The sequence below is a fragment of the Misgurnus anguillicaudatus genome, chromosome 6 (genome assembly GCF_027580225.2).
Source record: "Misgurnus anguillicaudatus chromosome 6, ASM2758022v2, whole genome shotgun sequence".
In the NCBI taxonomy this organism is placed as follows: Eukaryota; Metazoa; Chordata; class Actinopteri; order Cypriniformes; family Cobitidae; genus Misgurnus; species Misgurnus anguillicaudatus.
In genome coordinates, this window is record NC_073342.2 from 11,711,690 (window position 1) to 11,737,513 (window position 25,824).

General features: G+C 38.6%; 2 protein-coding genes and 1 long non-coding RNA gene across 8 annotated transcripts in view; 1 reads left to right on the forward strand and 2 right to left on the reverse strand.

The window, feature by feature from the left end:
• Positions 1–1,093: 1,093 nt before the first annotated feature.
• prdm11 (PR domain containing 11) lies at positions 1,094–15,263 on the reverse strand. 2 transcript variants are annotated; one of them, XM_055192761.2, is made up of 8 exons: positions 14,956–15,263; positions 12,460–12,575; positions 12,158–12,234; positions 11,731–11,990; positions 11,573–11,640; positions 10,670–10,857; positions 8,319–8,852; positions 1,094–7,881 (listed from the first exon to the last, which is right to left on the reverse strand). In XM_055192761.2, the coding sequence occupies exons 2-8, from the start codon at positions 12,516–12,518 to the stop codon at positions 5,735–5,737; spliced, it is 3,333 nt and encodes a 1,110-aa protein (XP_055048736.1). In that variant the 5' UTR covers positions 12,519–12,575; positions 14,956–15,263; the 3' UTR covers positions 1,094–5,734. The 2 variants fall into 2 exon arrangements, with proteins under 2 accessions (XP_055048736.1, XP_055048737.1); XM_055192762.2 differs by lacking the exon at positions 8,319–8,852.
• Positions 15,264–16,047: 784 nt separating this feature from the next.
• Positions 16,048–25,824, reverse strand: part of phf21ab (PHD finger protein 21Ab) — a 31,096-nt gene continuing 21,319 nt past the window's right edge. For 3 of the 5 annotated variants that reach the window (XM_055192765.2, XM_055192766.2, XM_055192763.2), the window contains 5 exons: positions 25,103–25,293; positions 23,160–23,315; positions 22,718–22,793; positions 21,292–21,395; positions 16,048–21,087 (listed from right to left, as the gene is read on the reverse strand). In XM_055192765.2, the coding sequence (XP_055048740.2) occupies positions 20,401–21,087; positions 21,292–21,395; positions 22,718–22,793; positions 23,160–23,315; positions 25,103–25,293 (1,214 nt within the window). In that variant the 3' untranslated portion in view covers positions 16,048–20,400. Of the gene's footprint in view, positions 21,088–21,291; positions 21,396–22,717; positions 22,794–23,159; positions 23,316–25,102; positions 25,294–25,450; positions 25,474–25,824 lie in introns of all 5 variants that reach the window. The other 2 variants (XM_055192767.2, XM_055192769.2) reach the window with 2 other exon arrangements.
• LOC129433996 (uncharacterized) overlaps positions 16,080–25,824 on the forward strand; it is a 31,783-nt gene continuing 22,038 nt past the window's right edge. Inside the window, exon 1 of the long non-coding RNA XR_008640549.2 lies at positions 16,080–16,198. This is a non-coding gene — a long non-coding RNA (uncharacterized lncRNA). The remainder of the gene's footprint in view (positions 16,199–25,824) is intronic.

Here is a 25,824-nt window from a genome sequence, read left to right on the forward strand (position 1 = left end):
GTTTTCAATCTCACTTGAGCTTTTTGATTCTCATATACATTGTATTTCTGTTATTTCTGCTCTGAGGTGTCATTTCTACGCAATGAGATTCTGAGTTCTTGGGTTCGAATCTCGCCTGAGGCAAGTGTTCATCTCTTCTATTACATTTTGTTCTTTCTCACCCATTTTTCTCGACCTGTCTGTAGTTCACATATGTTCTGTTTTTGCCATGTTTTCGGTTGCTTCTCGGCACTGCGGTGGTTCTGCTCTGTGATTGCTACGCTTTGGGTTCTTTGCAGCGTGTTGTATTCTTGATGCACCTTGGGTGCTCAATGCACCCTGGGTGATTGATACGTTGTATGTTGCTTGCTGTGCTTTGTGTGCTTGCTGTGCTTTGTGTGCTTGCTGTGCTTTGTGTGCTTGCTGTGCTTTGTGTGCTTGCTGTGCTTTGTGTGCTTGTTGTGCTTGCTGTGCTTTGTGTGCTTGGTGAGCTTGCTGTGTTTTGTGTGCTTGCTTTGGGTGCTCATTATTGCGCTGAAGGTGCTTGACCCCGTGTTGCTGCTTGCAGCTATATTTAAAAATTATTATTGAACATTCAAATCAATCACGTGGCTATAGCTTATGTCATTTCCGTTGTTTATATACTTTATGGATTTAAAATTATATTAATTTTATAGGATAATGTTGTGCAAAATGCATTAATGGTGACACAATTAAACACGTCATTAAACAAAACGTAAATAAACAAAACATGCCGTTTCAGATGTAAATATGATGCCAATATGTAATTATTTCGATTGAATAATATTTGATATAAAAGTTAGTCAACACTTTTATTTTGGAGGTTTTTGCATGAAGGCAGGGGGGCTCAGATTGTTAGAAATGTAAGTGCCATGAAAAAGACTGAAAACGCTATAATATTTCGTTTGATGTCTGTGTATGCACAAATTTCTGTGAACTGTGCACACTGTGCCCCCTTAAAAAAATTGGTGCATATTTAGCAGGTTGCAGCAGGCCAACACTAACAGCTTAAAATGTGGCAAGTGTGCAATAATAAGTAACTGCTTTTTGAAGTCATTATAACAAATCCACTGTGAAATAAACACCATGAAAATGAAGTAATAAAAAACTTTATTAAAGCATTATTTTTTTGAATATAGATTCACCAAATGATGACATTTTACTTAAAGTGGGTTTCTATAATACATGTCCACATACTTTTTATTGAAATTCACATGTAGTTCATATTTTTTAGTTTCCAGTGTTGTTTTCAGGAAGATGCGAAATGTGTGTGATGTCTAAATCGATGCCATAAACGTTCTCTTTGCAAAATGAAAAGAGATACTGAATAAGAATATAGAGCCATTTACACAATCCTCTGAAGTCTTTGTTCCTTAGGCTATACCTGGTATCGAGATTATCCATACTACATTTTCCTAATACATTTAAAATAACATGCCATAATAATTCATACAACAGTGTACATTATTGTGATAATAACATGAGTAAATTAATAAAAATGTTGATTTATATTGACCATGTTTGTTTTGGTACTCATAATGATGAAAAAGACATTAAAGCTACAAATGAAACAGACTTGAATTTGGCTCATTTTATAAGAATTCACCATTTAAAAGAAAAACAGCCTTGAAAGGGTACACTAGAAGGTTTAAGGTGCAAATACAAAACAGGAGTTTTCAAACTTAAGTTCCAGTGGGTCCTCAGAAAATTTCAAAAGATTAAAGACAAAGCAAAAAATGTGAAAAGTGTAGCCAATTACTTGGGGTGTTTGTTTCTTTAAAAAGAATATGGATATATTTTAGGAAAGGGGTCCCTTGCCAAATGTTCCTCATATGTGGGGGTCCCTGCCATTAAAAAGTTTGAAAACCCCTGGACTAAAACACAGAAACACTTTGAAAATAACTAACATCTTAACAGAAAAAAAACGCTGTTATTCAACATTCAAATGAACTTCAGCGATCATCCAAAATGCATGTTTCTTTACTTTATTAGTCGATTCAAAAAATGAAAATAACACAGCTACATCGTCCACTGGGGCGGTTCACATTTCGCGTCTAAAACCGTGCCCTTTCCTCATTCTTTTCAATGCGCACTTGCCATTTATAAAAGTTGAAGTATTTTCAACTGGCTGCTGCGCCACCACGCCTGAAAAAACTGTGTCGCTTTCTATGAGCGCGCTTGCCGCACATCTACATTCCAAATAATGTACTTGCGCAAAAGATGCGAAATGTAAACCGCCCCCAGACATCATTTATTGGATGGCATACCTCACTGTGAGGTAACAGTCTAATATTCAAAGCATCTGGCACATTCACATAGTGGAAGTAATAACTAAAAGTTTTCAGCTCATCTTGTATATAAATGTATTGCTGCTCAAACCGAGTTCAGAGGCAGGTATGATAGAAAATTATTTACTGGGGAAAAAACAGCAAAACGTTTTGTGTTTAAGTGGACCACTTCCAAACACAATACACTAAAAAAATCTGGGTTGTTTTCAACCCATTGTTGGCTCACAAAGGGACAAAATAGTCTTTGGGTTAAATTAAACCAATTAGATTTTTTATATTTGACCCAACAAGGGGTTAAAACACAGCATTTTAGTTTAAAACAACCCAGTATACACTGTAAAAAATGTTGCACTTAAATTTTTAATCTTGACTAGTGATGAGTTAAGTTAAAGGCAAACACCACCGTTTTTCACTATTTTACTAAGTTCTTACCTCAACTTAGACAAATGAATACATACCAATCTTTTTTCAATGTGTGCACTTAATCCCTACACAGCGCGTCGTGAATGTGCCAGCACCCAGCCCAGCCCCATCCATTCCCCAGGATCCAAACAGGGATGAACCCGGAAGCCAGCAAACACTTTCATGCCCTCCCCACTTAAAGACCGTTACGTGAGCAGTTACACAAGTAAGTATGGTGGCACAAAATTAATGAATGAATAAAAAATGAGAACTATATTGTATGGCGGCAATACAGTTCTCATTTTTTATCTGCTTAAAAAATTTTGTGTCACATAACTACTCATGTAATACTCTTTAAATAGGGAAAACATGGAAGTGCCTGGTGGCTTCAAAATTCATCCCTGTCTGGATCCCAAGGAATGAATGGGGCCAGGCCAAATGCCAACACATTCACAACGCGCCGTGCAAAGATGAAGTGCACGCATTGAAAAAAGACAGTATTAATTAGTCTAAGTTGAGGTAAGAACATACAATATTGAGCTAATTCAACTTTGTTTTATAAGTTCCAGCAACTCATCACTAGTCAAGATAAAAAATTTAAATAACTTGATTATATTTAAAAATGTAAATGCAAAAACATTTTTTTACAGTGTGCGTTAAATTACAACCCAACGGGTTGGTTTCGTTCCTTTTTGAGAATAACCCAGCATTCTTTACAGTGTATTGTCAAATTAAAATATTTGATTAGAATGTTGTTTTTAATTTTTTTACTTTTTAAATGTATACATTCATTAAAACATTATAAAATGGATTTATTGATATGGCACATTCTTGCATACTGTTGGCATATTGCTTGAAAACATGCAAAATTTGCATACGTGCTAAATCTATGTAAAAAGCAAGCAGTTTCAATGTCTCGGAAACATTAAGCAGACTTTGTGAAACAATTTATCTCATGTTTCGGCACACTGAAGCTATTCAATGTAATCTGTGCATGTGTAGAGTTAAGAGTTAATGCAAGTTTAGACAGGACTGCATCGATGGCACTAGATTTGACAGAGAGAACAATCATTACTATTCACATACTGCATGTATGCTCTTTGATTCACAAAAAACTTAGATATACAACAGATGACACAGTGATGATAATAATAAGGCTTTATCAAATAACGTGAACCAAACAACTTCAACATTGTGCAAAACTGAGAACATTCGTGAATGAAAGTATGGAAATTTAGAAAACAATACGATAATGGGGAGTCCGTAAGAATTTTGTAGAACATGCTCTATTATAATAAAGCAACATATTATTAATAAGTGTTTGACGTATAGTTAATAATATACAAAGAGTAAATATATATATTGTATATTGCACCGGTACATTAAATGAAATTTAGTGGCAAGGCAAGATAACGCTAAAAGTCTGTAAAAAATATGCTGCTGGACATAACATGTGAAATAAAATACTTTAAAAGTGTCAAGAATGAACTGAGACTATTAAAAACTTTGTTCTTATATGAGTCTGCTTTCAGGTAGGGCTAAGGATTAATCGCAACAAATCGTTTGCAGAATAAAAGTTTATAAATGTGTGTGTGTGTATAATAATTATGTATATATATATATAAATACACACACTCCTGCATGTATATATTTAAAAAATATTCACATGTGTATATACATTTTTATATTTATATATAATTTATATTATATAGAAATATAAATACTTAATATATACATCTATTTTTTTCTTAGAATTATACATGCATGTGTGTGTATTTATATATACATAATAGCCAATAGTAAAAGGTCACACGCCATGTTTGCAGTCTGCACTTGAATCAAATTAAAAGTCTGTGTAAACTATTTACCATTGATTGTATGTGAAGTACAAATGCTGTAGGTTTAACCATATATATTTGGTATGGGTGTACACCAGTGGCTGTTGCACATAAAATATAAAACCAGACAATCACACACAACGCAAAACATTTATAACAAAGAAACATTTTTTTTTAATGGCTGTAAGGCAATCAAACCTTGCATATTTATATATTTGAAACCTTTAAATGAGTTTATATATTGGTTGTAAACTGCACATTATAGGTGCCGAATCGCATAAAAAAATAATGGCACATCCACATAGTTTCAAATTGGTAATGGTTAACTAGAGAAAAAACTAAAGCAAATAAAAATATACCCCAGACAGCAGATGACTCCAGTGTGGATCCGGCCCCGGAATCGTCTGCTGTCTGGGACAGCATGTCTGCTACATGGTAGGAATATACTGCATGGCAAAATAGTGGCTATTTTCATTACAAATGAGATTAACGGCATACACAACATGGCATGCTATAAAATTGTAGTGCTGTTATTTGATTTTCATACACAGTCAACAGTACAGAGTACGACCAATACAGAGAGATTGCTTATTTATATTGCAGGTGGAATAATAAAAATGGTGTGCAAGTATTGATCACTCATCACTACTTCAGACTTTTCTGTAAAATTAACATTAGTGATGTGTTCGGAGAAATTGGAGAGCAAGTGTGACATTGACAATAAAAGGTAATTTCAAGCAAATAATTTTGTAATGGAATTTTGGCAGTTATGTGCGAATAGTAGTAGCAATACGGATAAAACATAGAAAGCCGTCACCTGTGCATGTGTAATTAGCATATGTGGTACAAACATTTGCCGCAATTTAACGGATTTAATTTGCGAAAGTGACTAATGCCTAATAAAACGATGAAGAGTTGTTATATAAACACCCATACAAAAATGTACTCAATGACTACTTTTCTTTTCGGAAACAAAACACTGAACATATCAACACATCACAACCATTTATGTGAACATTCTGATGTATTTAACATGCCTGTGACCTGCAAGGCATTCATACATCTTAAAGAAAACGCTGAACCAGGCCATTTTAGCAGCAGGGCCAATGTCAAATCACTTGGCCAATCACATTAAAGTCCCGATCAGCCATTTTCCAATGAGATGGCTTTTTTTGGGAATTATTTTGGCTGAGGAATTGGCTCCGATCAGTCGGGATAAAACTCGGCATTCATATCCATATTATGCAACACAGACTTTTGCTCGGCGTTGGACATTCTGCTCAGCACCTCTGCCGAAAGCGAATAGCTGTTGCCGGATTTCTCCTCAAACCAGCTGTCCAATGCACGCTTTCCGTCAAAGCTCCCGATGGGTGGGCCATTAACTGATAAGATGAGCAGATCGTTCGTCTGATCCACAGTCAGTCTGGAACGACAATTTCGGTGCATTTTCTGTAAGAACCCTCTTCCCTTATCACAGCATACTGTTGATGTTGGCAACACCCTGACAACCTGCAGGATGTGATTGAGAAGAGGAAAACGTTGCTTGTATCTGCAGATGTGGCTCACTACCTCCTTAAAACCATTCACACTACAATAATCAGCTTTTAAATCTCTCCATTCGACTACTAGACTTCCTCTGGCATCCACTCTTTCTTGCAAGAGCTCACGACCGGATGAGCGAATAGTCTCCAGGTGGTCAAAAATAAGAAGAATCTCATCCTCTCCGTATGCACCAAGATCATCCCTGTTAAGAGGCCACGAGGCTAGGTCGAGGACTTGACAAGCCTGTACGACCGTACGACTCCGTGGATCGAAACGTTGGGCGAGGATGCCTTGACTCCTCTGGCAGATCTTATCTCGAATGGACTGGAACTTGGACTCGGCAACACGTAGGTTTTTGAGGTCCACGCCGTTGAAACTCTCACGAAAGTTGTCCTCAAATTCCTGTAGGTACTCTCCAGGAGAGTCCACCAACTGACCGATCTCATGAATGGCATCTTCAATTTTTGCATCCACCTGTGACACTAACAGATAGTCACCTTGGAAGATGAATGCGAGCCGTGAAAAGATAGCAATGATGTCCAACAGAAAATAAATGAGCTTCACAGACTGGTAGTCCAACAGGAACTGTAGGAGAGACAGTGCGATCGCAGAAGCATCACCCCTTTGGGTCTGGTTGCTTATGCTCTTCAAGTGAGCAACTACCTCAAGGTAATCCTTAATAAGGGCATTGAGAACGTTGGGCTCCCCTATGATCCAACGAACGGCTCTTATATCCCCTAGAAACTCTGTTTCTTTAGACAGATTCGGTGCTGTTGACCTTAGCTCAGCCATCATGCGTGGGGAATACCGATAGAAGCTAAGCAGCTGCTTCAAATTGTTCTCCAAATCATCCAGGCATGAAAGCTCCTTCCCACTAATGGCATCCAATACCTCTAAATGAGGACGATGGATCATCATAGGCAGACACAACACCCAAGGGATGGTCTTTCGTATGCCTATGTAAAGATTTGCCCTCAAGCTGGAGGGCATGTTGGAGCCATCGATTCCCAAACCAACCACAAGCATGTCTTGCAGTCTCAGACCAAGGCCACCAAAGGCACTATCCACCGCCTGGAGATAGCCTTCCACGTTGCCTACACAAAGTCTCTGTAAGGAGAGGAATTCAGTGGCAGGAAGCCCATCGGTGGTAGTAAACTGTACATAAACGGCGACAGTGTCAACCAGGAGATCATCATTATGGCCGTCCATGATGATGCTTAGAAACGGCGAAAGGCGGATCTTCTCGGCCAAATCTTCTTTGAAGGCTCGAGCGATGTGTTGGATGAGAATCTGACAGTCGTTTTCGTTCATGTACTGATCCACCACTTTAAGTTCACACTTCTTTAGGAGCTCTGTCAAGGGTCGCAGATCAGAAAAAGGCCTACCTTCCAAAGCCAGATGGTAGGCTGCGTTGAAGAGCGTCATCATGTTACGGCACATCTCCTCGGTCTTCTCCGGGTGCATGCGGAGCTTGTAAAGCTGCAAACACTTCTTGTGCAGATTGCTTTGGCTGTGCAGTTTAATGGTGTGGATCTTGAATTGCTTAGAACCGATGATAAAAGCTGAGGTGCGGGAGGATTGGACGGTGTACTGTCGGCAAACATGGCACCACATTTCGTTGAGCGTTGGCGAATAACGGAGAAACCAGAATTTCTTCAGCCACTCCTGTTTGAAGCGCCGGATCCGACGACCCGAGCCCACTGTAAGCTTTGAAGACTCGTCCGTAGCCACAATGAGGTCGGCAGAAATGGATTCATCTGCTGAATCAACATCCTGGTCATCCTCTTCTGGTATCATGGGTGTGATGGCTTCTACAAAAAAGGTGCACTAAATTATTTTGAATACAAAACATGGGTACTGTCATTTATTTGCTAGAACTCTAATGGTCCAAAAAAACCCCAAAATGTCTGCACCTTCTTCAAACCTATTTATCCCAAATTCTATACCATCCACTAATAGATATATACCTTATAATTAATCTCAAACAAACCTAGCAGAAGCTTACACCACAGAAGCAGGTTTCAAAAAGGAAACACGCATTTATGATTTCAATAAATGTTTTAATCAGGTGTGCATTTCCATTTTAAACATCTTAATAAATGTGGCAATCACACATTTGGCAAAAAGGCACAAAACAGCAAAAGAAGAGAGACCCAACTATCCAACAGTAATGAGCAGAACATCTAAATTAAAATCTACAACCGGTATAAATCTGTTACAGAAGTGTTTCATCCAGGTATAAACTTACCTTTGATGTCTTCATTGGGCATGAGCTCGGATGGAGGCATAACTTCACCCTGCCCCGGTCCTCTGAGACGGAGCAACTCGGCCTCCAGCTCACGGATTCGTCTTTTTAGCCTCACACAGTTTGGGCAAAAAGACGTTGAAGGTCCTTCACCGGGTGGGGACACTTCTTCTTCTGTTTCTTCCGTTTTTATACATTTTGTATCGAAGCTGCTCTCGAGGTGTTCCATGGAAGCCAATCCAGAGGCGAAGACAGACTCTTTGCAATCGGCATCAGATGGGCTGAAAACCTGGCAGACGTTTGTTCTTGATCTTGGAAAAGCCAAGGTGCTGTTGAGGGGGTTGTTCTGACTTTGACCGGCCTCTAGAGATGCTTCAACGACATCTTTGAAAATCAGGTCAATCTTCTTTTTCTTGGCCTGGGGTTGGTTTTCTCCCTCATCGCTTCCATGTTTGCTGAGGGTCCTTCTACCATGAACAGCAGATCTCAGCACCGGACCTTTCGGCTCCTCTTGATGTTGCTCTTCTAATTTCATGCCTGCAATAAAATAAGATAATACTTCATTAATCCCCAGCCAGAGACATCTGGCTTTAATACAATATGAATTGGGAGCGTACATGCAACATTATCCACAAAGCTATGATATTAAATGTTATGAAGGTCAGGAAAAACAATTCAGCAGTATAAAAATATAATCCTGTTACACTTACCTTTAAAACCACTGCACGTCTGGATCTTCAGGGTACTTTTATGTTCATCGAAAATGCTCAAAATAAAACGAGTGGATTGTTTTGCAACAGACAGGTCTGAATATTTAAAAAGGACTGCAATCATTTTAAACATATTATGCTGGTCCTGTAAGCTGATTGGTGAATACAGAGCTCCAATAATATAGAGTGCCGCAAGGATGACGCATTTTTGTAGGTTAACCTAGAAGTTAGAAGGACACTGGGTCCCTCGCCAAAAAGAAGCCCATTAATTTTTTCCCATAAACTCTTGGATTATTGCAAAATAATAAGCTCTGTGTTTAACAAAAGTTTATAACACTTAAACATTTTGTCCAAAAGATCATTTTTACAGTCTAAATGAGTTTATTAGAAATGAAAAGTTAACCTTAGGCTACACGCAAACTACACCACGGTCTCTCGACATCAACATCATCACCATCAAGCTTTTGACAGCTCTTTCAAACATTATTAAACACATTTAAAAACCTGTTCCTAATAAGAAAATACTCTGTGGATGAATCCTTGTTGGGAATTGTGCCACGTTGCATTGTTTTTGAGATCTTCATGTGTGTGAAGACGTTTAAAGGGGATATTTCACAACACTACAATCAAATAAATATGTCCCCAGAGTGCATATGTGAAGTTTTACCTGAAAATACCATATAGATAATTTATTATAAAATGTTTAAATTGGCACTTTGTAGGTGTGAGCATAAATGTGCCGTTTTTGGGTGTGTCCCTTAAAATGCAAATGAGCTGATCTCTGGACTAAATGGCAGTGTCGTGGTTGGATAGTACAGATTCCAGGGCGGTATTATCCCCTTTTGACATCACAAAGGGAGCCAAATTTCAATGGCCTATTTTTCACATGTTTGCAGAGAATGGTTTACCAAAACCAAGTTAGTGGGTTGTTATTTTACACATTTTCTAGGTTGATAGAAGCACTTAAATATTGAAAAAGTTGGATTTTCATAAAATGTCCCCTTTAAAGTCCCTGACTAAATCTGTAGTCCCATGTAGCAACTTGTTAGCAACCACCCTTTATAAAACACGTTAAAAGTCACGAGTCAGGGAATTACTGGTGTATAATACATGAATAAAATAAAACGTGAAAATATCTTGAGGTTATGTTAACCCAAGAACTTATTTAAGAAGTTTAACAAAACACCATTCAAAAAACCCATTGACCTCGGGACAATGGAACCGGAAGTGCTAAAATGCTAACTCGCTTCCTTGTTCTGCCTACAAAAATATATCATCCCTGCGGCTCTCTATTGTAAATGTTTATGTAGCTTAATTGGTAGAAGGTTTGTCAGCAGTGCAAAGGTCATAAATGTACACCTTGATTGCACTGTAAGTCAGTTTGGATAAAAGTGTCTGCCAAATGCATAAAGCTAAAATTTGTTTTTCCAAAGCAACAGATGTCTTGCAGTATGTTTTATTTTTTCTAAGCTAGCATAGCAACTGATCTTTATACTGTATTTGTTGTAACCTGTTACATACTTTGTTATCTGTTATTTCTAAATAAATATAAAATAATATAATTGTATACATTTTAAATTCATTTCAGTGATACTTTGAAATTATGTGGGTAACTTTTTTTTAAAACGGGAAGGTGTATCTCACCTGTGTCCAGGTTGCGGTCAATGCTGTCCTGTGACACACTCTGCAGTCGCCTCATGTATTCGCTGCTGTACCACACACAAAGTTTCTCGCCCACTTTTGGTTTCCGACACACCCGGAAGTAGATGTGCTCGCCGTGCTGAAACGCACTCAGGTTCCTTTCATTCTCATCTGAAGAAATCCGAACGAACCTGAGATTAACAAAATCAATAACAAACATCTTATTGTAAGATTATCACAATTTTCAGAAACAGCTTTTAACTAAAATGTTACTATAAACAAAGACACTGTATGTGTTATTTTTATTAATAATAAATACATCTCTTTTCATTTATTTCTCAAATAAACATATGAACTTGCTTTAATACTTAATGAATTTATTGTGAATCGTGTCAATGCGATCCCACAAATATTGTCGTTCTTTAAAGAAATCACTTGTGATTTTGTCATTTATAAATGGCTCTGGATAAAAGCATTTGCTAAATAATTAACTAAAAAATGTATATGACTAAAGGCTTAGTAGTGACAATAACTTATTTTTTCCAAGTAAAGATGTTTAGTTTTGTGGAAAATGGTTTAAATGTGATCACTAAAATTGTTTGGTATCATAATTATGTAAAGACCACTTTAAATATGTCAGAGTATTGAATTGTATTACCCTGTAGGTATTTATTTTCATTATTTATGTGTATATTATATTTATTATCTTTATTATTTTTCTTTCTTTCTTTCCAAATTGCCTTTTTTATTGTTGTTGTCATTTAATTGTATTTTATTTTGTTAGTTTAATTATTTCGGTGGGAATGGTAATTTTGTGGGAAAAACTATAACCTTGATTTGTATAAAATATTATGTTTAAGTTTTGGAAAAATCCATAGATAAAAAGGAAAAAAAAATCTGTGTTACCTCATCCAGTTAGCTGTAGTTTCATCACTTCCATCAATAAATTTGTATTTGTTGTTCTCGTCAACAATCTGTGTAAAAAAATAACACTGAAGTTACAATGTGAAATTATAAAAATTTTTTATTAAAGCAAATTAAGGTGTTGAAGCAATGCAACCCACCATCCAAGAATATGGCCCAGAAGGTTTATCTGAGGCCATCAGTTGGCCTTGATAAGGACCAAACAGCGCCCCCTTTGGTATGTTTTCATCCACACAACAGACATCCACTGTATTCCTCTCTCGGAGAACACTGATGCCCGAGGGTACCGTGAGAGCTGCCCGGTTGGGCACCCCTGATGTCACAGGGGTGTCTGGCACAAACACAGGAGGACCATGGGTAGGGCACCGCTCCGTAAAATACTCCTTGCATTCCTCACAGACTGTATAACATTTCATGAGCAACAATGAGTTATATCAGATTTCAGTTCGAAAAAAAAGAGAAAAAAATCCCTTTATGCAAATTAAGTTTTTATTTTCTAATTTGACAAAAAATTCTCATTTTCATTCAACTATATAACACTCCTGTTAAGTTTAAAATGATACTTACACCATAAACTGGCACAACTATCATGGTCAACTTTTAGTTTTTTGTTGGGCTCCTCTGAAGACTTGTCATTTGGAGTACTGGGGTAAAAAACAGGGCAAAACTTTTAAACTAGAAGATGACACTTTTAAGGTGATTTTTTTCAATATTAAAATACATCCTCCTATTCTAGCTTAATATGCACAAAAAACTACAGTAAGCCTCCAGAAATCGCTTATTCACAATTCAGACTAAAATCACAGGACTTACGCACTCCACCTTTTTTTTGTTTATAATTTCTAGGATTCACATATTGTGGGGCTGACCTGGAGCTGCAGTCAACTTCCATGGATGCCTGGGATGGAACTAAGGAAGAATCCGCCATGATGTTGGCAGGAAGGAGAGACTCCTGTGCGTCCAGTTTCACTTCAACATCTTAAACCTAAAGAAAGCATAAAAATCTAGTTATGAACCCTGTTAAGACAATCAGTGTTGGGTGTAACTTACTGTAATTGAATTTTCTTGATAAAGTAAAGTAAGCGATTACTATTATTTTTCCAGTAATTAAATTACAGTTACTTCTCACTATTAACTGGTTGGTTAATTTAACATTAATATTACTGAGATATTGGCTGTTTATTAATACTTAAAGGCGCAGTGTGTAGATTTTAGCGGAATCTAGCAGTGAGATTGTGAATTGCAACCATCTTCAGTCCTCCATTCACCGAAACGCATAGAGAAGCTACAGTAGTCGCCAAAGGACAAACATGTTGTTGTACAGTAGTGATAAAACACGCTCTGTACAGCAGTTTGTCTGTTTAGGGCTACTGTAGAAACATGGCGGCACAAAATGGCGACTTCCATGTAAGGGGAAACGCAGTGTATGAAGATAAAAACGGCTCAGGTAATAAACACATAACAGTTCGTTATGTAAGGTCTTTATACACCACTGATAACATAGTTATGCATATTATATTGCATTTCTGTCTTTAGATCCTTCTAAAAGTTACACACTGCACCTTTAAAAAGCACATATTAATGCCAGATTCTACAAAACCTTATTCTACATCAGTGATCTCCAACACGTTGTCTGTGAGTTGCCCGCCAAAGCACATTCTATTAATAGCCTCAATTTTGATATTTATTTATTACATATTTTTTATATTAGCTTGGCTTCTTTTATGTATGTTAACATTTTAAAAAATTACTATTTTAAAAAGTAGCCATCCAGATCGTTTTATTCATTGTGGTAGCCCTTACTCACAAAAAGATTGGAGACCCCTGCTCTACATCCTTAATCCTACCCAATTTCTACCAATACTTTAACTTCACTTAACTACTTTTCTAAGCATGAACAAGCAGTAATTACGAGTATATTGAGGCAAAAGTAGTTCATAGTGAGAACTGGACCATAAAATGTGACCAGAATAATTTATATACTTTTATATGATTTATTTGATTTGTTTCAAGCCTATCTTTGTAATATTTACTAAAAAGGATTTAGATTTAGTAAGTTATTAGTAACTACTAATTAAAGGTTCACCCAAATTTCTTTGTTCTGATGAACACAAAGGAAGATATTTTGAGAAATGCCTGTAACCAAACCATTCGTTGACCCTATTTACTTACATAGTATTCTTTTCACGATCGGTTTGGTTACAAACATTTCTCAAAATATCTTCCTTTATGTTCAGCAGAACAAAGAAATTCGTACAGGTTTGTAACAACATGAGAGTGAGTACATTGTGACAGATTTTTTTTTTTTTGGGTGAACTATCCATTTAATTACTTTATTTTTTGAGTAACTTACCCAACACTAAAGACAATACACATTTACCAGAACAAATGAAAATTATAAGTGACTTAAATATTATTGGTGACAGATAAGCTAAAACTACCTGAGCAGTTATATTTAGCTTGAGCCAACTTCTTATTCAGCATATAGGCTAAAAACTGGGGCTATAGTTGTCACAAGATTTACTCCATGGAGTTTTCTAGGTTAGTTGTTAAAAATACATTTTTATAGGAAATCAATTTTCATTGTTAAAAGGAAAGATACAGTTCACTAAACATACATTAATACTATACGGAGTAGGCCTATATGTTGTCAACATGGCAACCTGCCTTTTCAGCTGTTAAACAATTATAAAACACAAAATTATTCATAAAATAGCTGTAAACGCTTCACAAAATATAAAAGTTACACACCAAGAAATAATATAATCAAACAAATTATTTTTATTTAAAAAATGTCCTTGTACAGTTGAACTAAAGATTGATGGATTTACACAAAACATTTTCTGTTTATCCAGCTATTTCAAAAATATATTGTAATTTTACTTTTTGACAAACAATATTCTATGTTCAGCTCAGCTTCATTTTGCTTTCGTAAGACATGCAGAAGACCGGAGACAAAACACACAGGTGCAGCGTGACCGAAAATAACCCCGCCCGCGCTATCAACACGCGCAAAATAGAGACCGATGCTCTGATTGGTCCGTTCGGACAAAGAGAGCGGCACTCTGATTGGTCCGCCCGGCCGTCGCTCAAAAAACTACCCGGGCTCTGTTGAGAGAGAGGGGCGCATTAAAACAGAGGAACTATGATCTCTTAACAGACTAAAGTTCTTCAAAGTCACGTTCGTTTTTAATATCGTTCGCCAAAAGTTGCACAGGAAATCAAGCAGCTGTAACAATAATGACTGTGCACGTTGCCTTGTGCGCGCTCTACCTTCGTGCGTCGTCTGCAAGGCGACTGGCAATTTGCCTAACGCATTCGGAAGCCATTTTCATTGGCCACAATGGCTAGTGAGTGTAACTCACCGTCTGAAGATTATACGCAGTGCGTCGGGGGTCTTTGGTGGTCGTCAGGCGCAGCGCCTCTCGCCGTCGGCCGCTTTGAGAAACGCGGTGGTGACGCAGCGGCGCGGGGGGATTTCAGTAGTCCAGGGCGACGCAAAGTTTATCATCTCCAAATATTTGTAACGCAGTCAGCTGCTGCTCTCTCTGCTATGACCACCATGTTTTTATTACAGGAAATGACATGGAAAACGGAAGAAAGCGGCGTTTGTGCAGAGCGGGCACAAAAAAATCAGGAAAGGGAAAGTTTGATTGCGGGTGAACTTTTGCGCGTTCACGTGTGTCGTGCGCGGAGCCTGTGTGGCAAGATTTTATTTTTCATACACGATGCGTTCCGTCGTGTTAGTTTTTTCCTCACTTTTATTTTCTGCTGTGTGGACATCATTTTACCTAAATATAGTTTTTTGGCTTTTAAATAATCTATCCTTGTAGCTTAAATAATAACCTGACAACAAAATACAGAATTTTTACATTTACTATTGTTATTTGCAACATCCCATGGAAATTAAAATTCATCAATGTAATAAAATGACACTGAAAGGTAAATATTAAGGTCTAGCTACTTGCATACCCCCCAAAAAACCCGCATAAAATCACCTGTTTTTGGTTTGTATTAATATATTTCCTATAGAAACTGAAAAACTAATCTGCATGGTCAAAACACAATGTTTGTATAGGCCTGTTTGTATCATGGATAATGAATCAGTATATCACAAACAACATCAGTACTATCTGAAAGTTCAAGATTAATATTTAAACTGTCAAATTCTTCAGATTTACGACTTTAAATCAGATTTAAAATCCATGTCAGATGAAAAAAAGATACCGATTGGATTTGTGGTGTTTGTGACATGGATTGCATATTGTTGTTTTCACAGTGGTGGTGCAATTTCTATCATAAATGGGTAATAATATCTTGGTTCCTCTCCTGATGTAATAAGAGCTAGATTTAATTTTACATTTTAATATATATTTCAACTGAATTTTGGACCAGTATTGTTTTGACCCACACACACAGACACATACACACTTTTTGCTGATAACGAACAGGAGGCAAACGTTCTTTGTCGATTTATTAACAAAATGATAAAATAAATAAATACAAATTGATCAAATGCTCCTAATATCAATTTCTTCCCATGTTTCCTACAGTATTCTCAAAACACTGCATACAAAGGACTCATCACAGGCTCAATACAGGAGAGAGGTAAGACCCAACTGACTCACTTACAATGTCAGGCGAACAAACAAGGAAATAAAAGACCAGAGAGAGATAGAGAGAGAGAGCGGACAAGCTCTGTAACTGAAAAAAGTCAAAAAATAAACACACTCCTTTTTTTTAAAATCATTATGAAAAAATACAAACAATTTTACAAATATTCATATTGTGTAATAAACCATTTACACTAAGTTCAGCACACCAGGTGAACTTTTTCTCTTTTTTTTAATTACTCATGTCGCTACAATGTATCCTGTTTTGTGTTTCATCAAGTGGAAGATTTTTTTTAGTCTTTTCTTCTTTTTTTGCACGCGTAAACAAAATGTTTTCCAATTGAACAGTTGACTGTAGATGAGGTAACACACTTACTCATACACACCTGCTCACACACACTCACGACACCAGGAAAGTCACGACAATAAAAATGAAATGCATCAACAGTACAAGAAGGCCACGATCATGACTCGAGTAAATAGTATGAAAAGTGAACAAAAACTACATTGAAACTACAATGACCTCAAAGTCACTGCGGAATTGCAACGCACCAAAAATATAGATGGTCTACACACTATTAAGATCAAGGTGACAGGATGAATTGGAATGGATTTGAAAATCGTTCATTTTTATGCATAAATGTACACCGAAACCTCGCCTTTCAACAGTTCCAAATTAAAACTGCAAAGCGTAACGGACTGTCAGACATAACTTGCAAAGCAAGTGGAAAGCATTTCCCACATGTCAGCACTATAAGCTAAAGAAGAAAATAAATGATATGTATCTTGAATGCATATAAGTCTCCCTAACAGCAATCTCTTTGGGTATACTTGGATGCGTGGCTTTCAGTCGTTCCCGCCCCCTTCCTTTTATATGCCCCACCCACAACAGATGTATTCGCAAGATTATCAAAGACCATAAATATCTCCTCAAAACTACTTGTACACACCCAGCGACCCAAGATAACAATAACATTCAGCGTGGTGTGCTAGCGAAGGCAGACTTGAATGAAAGTAACGGTCCGTAAGATTCGTACACATTTTCGTCGTACAAGAGCCCAGTATTATGACCAGCAAATAACTCCTATTTGAACTGTACATGAATGAACTATATTCTACAGATGCCATTGTGAAAACATATTGAAACATAAAAAGTATTCTTAAAAAGATGTACATATGTATACTGTTTCATTTTGGCATCATTTTCTTCTTCTTTTTTTTGCCAGACATGTAAAAAGGAAAGTGACACAAAAAGTTTACATAAAAATCCTTACAAAACAAACTCGAAACTAAATGCATATTTAAAAAAAGTCTGACAAAACGTATATAAAAATTTGCATAAGAAGGCATGCTATTCGTTGAACCGATTGGACAGGTGGTGTTCTGGGATTTCGTATCTATCCAATCAAATTGCAGGTTTTCTCAGATTAGATCGGCTTACAGCTGAGGTCCGAATACCTGATTCAGGTACAAGTTCAATCAATATTGGTATGATGTCACTAAAGGAGGGATAAGACGTAATTGTGACATTAAATAAGTAATAGTCACTGGTCTGAACAGTCCTGGTAATACAAAAAAATAAAGAAACTCAAAGCAGACACTTAAACATATTTTGAAAAACGAGTAATACTTAAGACATTTTCAAAAAAAGTGCATAATGACGGATAGCGTAAATTCCTAAATATCCAGAACTTTCTCTTGGGGCACATGCCCCAATGAATCTCAATCCATAAATATTTAACACAATATTTTAGCCAAAACACATTATTGGGAATATAATTTTACAGACCAATTTTGTGCAATTACTAGATACTAAAACGTTTGTTCAGAGTATTAAAAACTCTCAAGGCAACTTGACCAAATTTATACTTTAGTGGGGATCTTTTAACTTTACAGCAGATGACAAAGTTGAATAAATACAGACAGGACCAGACCAATACAAGCACATCACTACAACCAGTTCACCAACGTAACCACAACCTGCAAATGTGCTTCTAATTCAGTGACGTTTCGGAAAGAGAATGTTTCCCTTCGAGGGACGAACATGAAGGCTAAATTTGAGGAATTGGTTTCGGGTCGAAGGCACCTGTACAGTAATCTGTTTCAAGGTTTTCTAGACTGACGATAGTGACTTCTGGAAGGCCTTAAATATTCACGTCGGTATGTTATGCCACAGTAATGATTGCTATGATATGAACGTTTATCCATCATTACCCAATACTGGCTCAAAGGGTAACAGGGCATTATGGGAATGTATTCAATGAGTATGGGAATTTTCACAGTAGATTGTGAGAAATTGCAGCAGATTTCAGATATAACGCTCAGCAAAAATCCTCAAACTCCAAACTCATTTGAACAGAAAAACATTTGTAGGTTAAAGAGTCAGAAAAACCTATGCATGGTTTGTTTGGAATCAACAATAAATGTGCACACGGTGAAACGAAACTAAGCACTTGTCCTAAACAAATATGTGGAATTTGATATGCGTAAACTGTTTAAGCTGTCACCACCGATATAAAAGGGATATGTTGTTTTGGAATGGCCTGACATGTAAAAGAGGCGCCAGCCGTGCATTGCTGTTAAGACGATAGGACAGGTTAAGAAACTGTGCAACATGAAGAAACGCAGGAAGCCAGTAAAGACCAGACCGCCTCAAACGGCACTTCCTGCATAGATACGTAAGCCATCGGGTTAAGTTGGCAAGCGTTACAAAAACCAACCGAGAAGATTTAAGCGCTTGAACGTTTCGAAACGAAAAGTCTCTTAGAGGTTTTTAGTGCGTTTGCTTTAGGTATCTGCAATAAAGCTTGTGCTTTAATTGAAGGGTTTTCTGTCGTTTCCTTATTACTCAATTTGGCTCATACATCAAACCCTCGAGTTTAAGACAGCAAATTGTGACACATCGTCGTTATTGTTTCCATCAGAAAAAAAAGCAATGATTTCGGGAGGAACACGAGGATGGGACATTTCCATTATTCTAGACTAAACACACAGTAAGAGGATATCTCCATTATTTCGGATTAAAACGAAACCTCGAGCATTTGGCAGTTCAGGATTAAAACAAAAACAGACAGTCATTATGGGCTTCTGTTTGAGCCTGCATAATTCGTGCCATTTTTAAACACCTTTGATAACAAACCACTGTTTCGTGAAACAGAAAAGCACTTATTTTTCAATGCAGACTAGGAAGACCTGAATATATTTTCCTATATAAAAAAAACAAGAAATACTCTTCAGATACATACACTGTGTCATGTGTTTGTTTTTTAAAAAAAATAAAAAATAAAAACAATTTACAAACAGCATACAGACACACCGACTCGTCCGATACACGTAACCAACATCGTTTCTCAAACTATACTACCATGCGAGAACTGATAATGCGGCTTCCGGTGTTGCGTTCCTATCCAGCCCTTTATCAAAACCTTACGGGGCTTTGCCTTGCGCTGACTACTGCTGGTTAGCCTGAGATGACATAGTAACGGGACGCTTCCTACTTCTAACTGGGAAATGGAGGTGGATGCAGAGTTAAGAAGGGGGTTGCTATAGGTGGTCCTTGGTCAAGTCCTGATTTAGTCGATCCCACGCCAGCAACAGGATCCTCGCCTCGATGCTGGCGAATACTGATGCTTTGATTTTTTTTGTCCTGCTCGCAAAGAGAAGCTTTTGGTTTTGTCGGTCCACTCAAGCCCGGAAGCGAACGGGGTGTTGGGTGCAGTCTTTGGACACGTCCGCCCTGCCTTTCTCGCCCCAGAGAAGACAATCTATGAAACAAACCCCATGCTGGAGGCACACACTGGTCTGATGTGATAAATTATCCATCATCTTTATCATAATTATTGTTGTTATTATTAGTTGAACTATTTTTTATAATAATAATCTGATAATTGGCATGACACTCTTTCATAAGTCACCCTTTTTAACCCTTTAACCTTTGGGCTCTGTTGGTCTTCAAGAACCAGGACTTGCTGCGTCTTGGTTGAAGAAGAACTGTTGACACAGTTTTACCATTATGTATTAAAGAAAAAGAAAATAAAAAACCAACAACATTTATTTGGATATAGATAATATATATATATGTATAATATATATTTATATACGTATAGATTGGCAACTTTGCGCACCAGTTCAAGGTGCAATAAGAAATCTATTTGAAATGTTTTGGTGATGTAAGTACGTTCAGGGTGAAACTGAGAACTATTTGGGGTTGTCCACACTGCTAAGAGGGGCTGGCAAAGCCTGCTGGGAAGGGTCTGAGGTTTTGCCGTTGTTGCTGTTGACTCCGTGACTTACATCTTCTTGCTTTTCCACCTCCATCTTCCCAGAATCCTCTGCACAGCTGCCGCCATTGGGAGGGATGTTCTCAGAGTCCGCGGTATCCATCATGGCCTCCTCTTCTTCCGGGTTCAATCCGGTACAAACGCAGTCCGTCCCCCCGTTGGTCTTAACGTCCCTGACCTGGGGCGATTCCGCAAGCTCTGCTGTTTTCGCAGCCGCTGTCATTTCCTCTGTAACCAAAGCTTCGGCCATTTCCACGACACTCGACTCGCCCACAACAGCCTCGGGTGTGACCGCGGTTGCCGGCTCTGCCATTTCGCCTACCTCGGGTTCTGTCTGCAGTTCTGGGACTGTCGCAACAGTGACCGGTACCTGCACGCTGGGCTCGGTGGGATTCTCCTTCACGCACGCTTGCGTAGCGTCTGTGGAGTTTTTGATGGTTCCCGACTCAGTGCAGTCTGGTTTGGAATCATGCGGGATGCCCGTCTCCGTGGTCTGAGATAAATTAAAGCTCTGGATGAGACGGACCAGGTGTTTCACCTTCTCCAGAGAGACCTGCATCTCTTTCTGACGGGCAAGAATGCTGTTCTTGGTTTCCATGCATTTCTGTTGAAGGATGGGAACACAGTGTTACATAATACTAATGACATGCAAGTAACATTACAATGTTTAACCATTATAAACAACAAATAAGAAGAATGATTTCAGTATCAAACAGGCCTTTATTGTAAGTCATCAAAGTATAGGACAGGAATAATAATTATCTTATTTTCAGAGATGCGTCATTTAAAAGGAGAAAAAAATAATTACCGTTATAGAGTTGCTGAGTTGTTTAACTCTCTGTTCTAGTTCCTCTCGTTCCAGCTTCAGATCAGCACTCCATTTCATTAACTTTTGCTTTTCTTCCTCTTTTGCTGTTGGATGGAAACAAAAACACAAATCAATTTGCTTCATTTATTCATTTGACAGGAACCCCAAAGTGAGTTTGTCGTCCATTTGAGGTTTACATTTTGTAAGCATGACAATCCCCAGGTTCTCAAACCCATGATGAGGCATTGCAGTGTGGATCTTTGACAATGCATCTCAAAGGGCTTATTGAAGGATGGGGCATCACTAAATATATTGAGCCCTATAGCTGCAAACCCACTGCAAGGGTTATTACCTCACTTGCAAAGAGGTTTGCAAGTCATAATGGACTCCATTCTAATGTTGGATTCACACCAGACGCATTTGAGGCGTCAAATTCTCGTCCACCGTGCGTCGCTGAACGCCTGAACATCTTGAGTGCACCCGCTTCGTTCTCACGTGAAATTCTAGTCATCGAGACATTCATGTGGAAAATCGCGTCATGGGAGGGGCCTCTGCGACTACGCCCGCCTCCTGCAACCACGTCACTACTACAGCAAGTTCCTGATTTACGATTTTACGATTTTCCTGGTTAACGCGGCATGTTTTTCCACCAAAGTTCAAAATTTTCAACTCACGTGTTTCCCGCGAAAACGCTCAATTCACGACATTTGTGCGAACTAGACGCGTGAATGAGGCGGTTATGCGTCTAACGCGCCGCGCTAAACGCCACATTCACGCTGCGAGACCTCCAGACGCGCATAAACGCTTCTTTACATTGACATTGTAACATTGATTTAACATTGAAATCACTCGCGCTTGACGCCTCAGCCGCGGCTGGTGTGAAAACAGCCGCGAAAAGTCTTAATGGTACAGTAGCAAAAAAAAAAAACGATTTCGAAAAATTTCATGCTGAAGCAGCTATCATTTCTAATGCTGCATTCACACCAGCCGTGGTAGAGGCGTCAAGCGCGAGTGATTTCAATGTTAAGTAAATTTGAAGATGCGTTGACGCATGTCTGGAGGTCTCACGATGCGAATACGGCGTTTAGCTCAGCACGGTTGACGCGATTCCGCCTCATTCGCACGTCTAGTTCACGCGAATGGCGAAAATAGAGCGTTGCTGCGGCAAACGCGCAAGTTGAACTTTGGCTGAAAAATGCGCCCCGTTAACCAATCAGGAGCTTGCTCTAGTAGTGACGTGATTACAGGATGTGAGCGAAGTCCCAGAAGCCCCTCACATGACGTGAATGTCTCGATGACTAGAACTTGAAGCGAGTAAACTCAAAATGTTCAAGCGGCAAACCAGATGCAGTAGACACGAATTTGACGCCTCAAACGCGGCCGGTGTGAACCCACGGTAAATGTTCAAAAACCTAAATGTTTATACCTTCTTTGTAAGCAATATAGGAATGGACGATCGCTAGGGTTCCCGGCCACGGGATGGCCTCTTCCTTCTTGAGAACCTGTAAAACACATTCTCTTAATACTAAAGCAGCGCTGTGCCACCTGACCTCTGGACAAGCATGGAGAAAATCTGTATATGACAACAGTGATGAACAAAAGAACTTCAATGGGAGTGCTGGATGCTGTCTAACACTTACATGATGGGTGAAAAAGGCACAATCAATACCAAACCATGTGAGAACTTACAAAGGTTGAAACAGCCTTACACCTGAAGACAACCCTTTTATTTTAAGGGGCAAAACTGACGGGGAAAGGGAACTCTGAATTAATCTCCCATTTCTAATATTGTAAGAGTATTTGCGTATTACAACACACTGACTAGGCAGGGATACGACCGGCCAAGGGCTAGTTGTGCTGCTGTTTACCTGGTCTTGACATTTGGGACAGATCCACATGCCTTTAGGAATGTTTTTGAGGGGCGGATCCAAGCAGTCGAGATGGTAGACGCGCGAACATGTATCACACATAAGCAACTGTCCACTGCGTCTGCACACAGTGCAGAAATCCTCGTGGATGTCTACCTGTCGGTAAGAACGGCATGTGTCAGTACCACCGCCCCGTTATGTTCTGGTCGAATCAGGTAACGGGAAAGGTAGGGAGGGGAGGAGCTGACTGGTAATTGAAGAGCTTTTATTTCATTGGTGATTAGATTGATCACATAAGTCAGGGCACTGGATATTTAGCTGCTAGTAAAATAATAATTTATTTCATATTATTTGGATCTAAATTAATCACTTTTTAAAATGTATCATTTATTTATTAGATGTTGAATAGGAATTAGGATTTTAGGAAATCTATACTGTTTTATACTAACATATACTATTTCTAATTACTTAATGTCTAATATTTGTTGGGAGGAAAAAGAAGGACTGTTTACTTTGTAAGACTGCTGACAAATACAAAAACACATAAATGACAGTGCAGGCCTGTTTTTCCAGAATGAAAAGTGAAATCTAAAGACTAGTATACGCTTTGTTTGTCTGCCAACTGCTACGGCTTGCACAGTTTTATGAATATACAGGCATTTATGAATATACTTGTTGCCGTGAGCCAAGATGGACATATCCAATACACCAAATATGTTTTTTAATACTCAGCCTGACCTGTAGGGGACAGCACAGAGTTTTGTAATCTTAAAAAGACTTCAAAGAAGAAGACATTCTTTGGAGGCAGCATTTGAAGATATAAAAGGTTTTTCTTAATGTCAAGGAAGGATCCTCGGAAACCAGAATTTTGAGGATGCTACGTCATCAACATCTGGCGAAGGACTGTTCCAATGTCGAGGATCCTCAGAATTTCAACCAAGGACTGAGTCCTTCGTTCGAAAAATATCCCATATACAGGAAAGGATTCATAGGTGTATCTTTTGTGCTCTTCGCGCTCTCAAATCACGCACAATCCTATGCGCACATCGCCGAAAGCACATCTTTTTACTGACGTAATGACGTAATGATGTGCACTTGCTAGCGTGTTCCATATATGTGTTTTCTTCTAATGCTAAAGAGGAACAAAGGAAACTTTGTTCAAAGTTTTGTATTTTTGAAGAAACCTAACCATATTTGAGAACGTTGGGAGGCTTAGCACATTTGTTTTAATCCTCCTCTTCGACTAATGATTAAACTCATGGTGCAATTTTGAGTGTGGCCATGCAGTGTGCTCTTTTAAAAACGTATTTGCTTGGGGTATGTTTACATGTCAACAGTGTACAAAAACGAAATTGTTTTTGCTATTCGTGTACAGACGACAGCAAATGATAAAATTATCCCGGTTTACATGGATCCACAAAAATGACTAAAAAGCTGTATTATGCATGCCAGGCCAGTAGTTGCCGATGTCACACAATGTCCAAACACGTAATACACATGTGCATGATGTCATCGTTTTCACAAATTCCAATTTTTGTTGTTTAACCAAATAAGGGTACCGCTTTCAAAAATTTGAAACCCCTTTTAAAAAGTTTGCATTTTCAGGCATTCCAGATGCGCCGTTATGTCAATGAACAGCAAAAACGAAAACGTTTTCTATTTTTGTTAACTAGGCTGCACACAGACAGTCCACATGACTCCGGCAATGACGAAAATTGCATTATGCGAGCCGTAGCAGCTGGCGGACAACCAAAGTACACCTTGGACATAACATACAATGTTACCTTGCTCCGATAATCTTTAAGGTGTACAGTATGAATGCAGCGTAAAGTTTTGGGGGGAGTGGGGGCAGCCCGAGATGGGGACAACTCTACTAGAACAGTAACAGAAATGGGGGGCTGTCAACAACACCATCACCCAGATTTGGCTCGTCGGCTACTTACATCCCCGGAGCTGGGGCTGGGCTGGGGGAGAGAATGAGGGTGGACAGGGAGGGGAAAGCCCCCCGTGTCAGGCCGCTCGGGGGCCGGGGAGTCGGGAAGGCTGCTGGTGGGGGAGAGCAGGGGGTTGCAGCCCAGCTCCGTGTTGCCGCTGCTGGTGGTTGTGTTGGTGGTGCTGTATTTGGGAGGGCGACCTGAGTGAAATGAGACAGACAAGAAAGGAAAAAACAAACAAACGAACCAAACGAAAGTAAAAACGAAAAGAACAGAAAAATGGAGGAGGAAAAAGGGAAAAGAAAGAAAAAAAAACACAAAGATGAAATAAAATGGCATATTCTGGTTGTAACATACCTTAGAAAGGGGATCCTCATTGGCTAGCATGGAAACAAAGGGGCGGGGAGAGAGAGCGGAAGTGGTAGAGAAGGAGGGTCACAAAAAGCAGTTAGTGCAACAGACAGATGACCACAGTAGCATGCAGGGAATATGCAAAGCGAGAGAGAGAGAAAGAGAGAGAGAGAGAGAGAGAGAGAGAGAGAGAGAGAGAGAGAGAGAAAAGAGAAGCCAAAGCCACAAACAGTCAGACACTTAATCTCCTGTGGAGACTCCTGACTCAACAGCTATCTTAATGAAAAAACAAATAAAATATAATCAATAATTTTTCTGCTTTTGCTGCATTACAGAATTAGCATGCAACACATCATGTCCTCTCCAAAAATTGCAATACA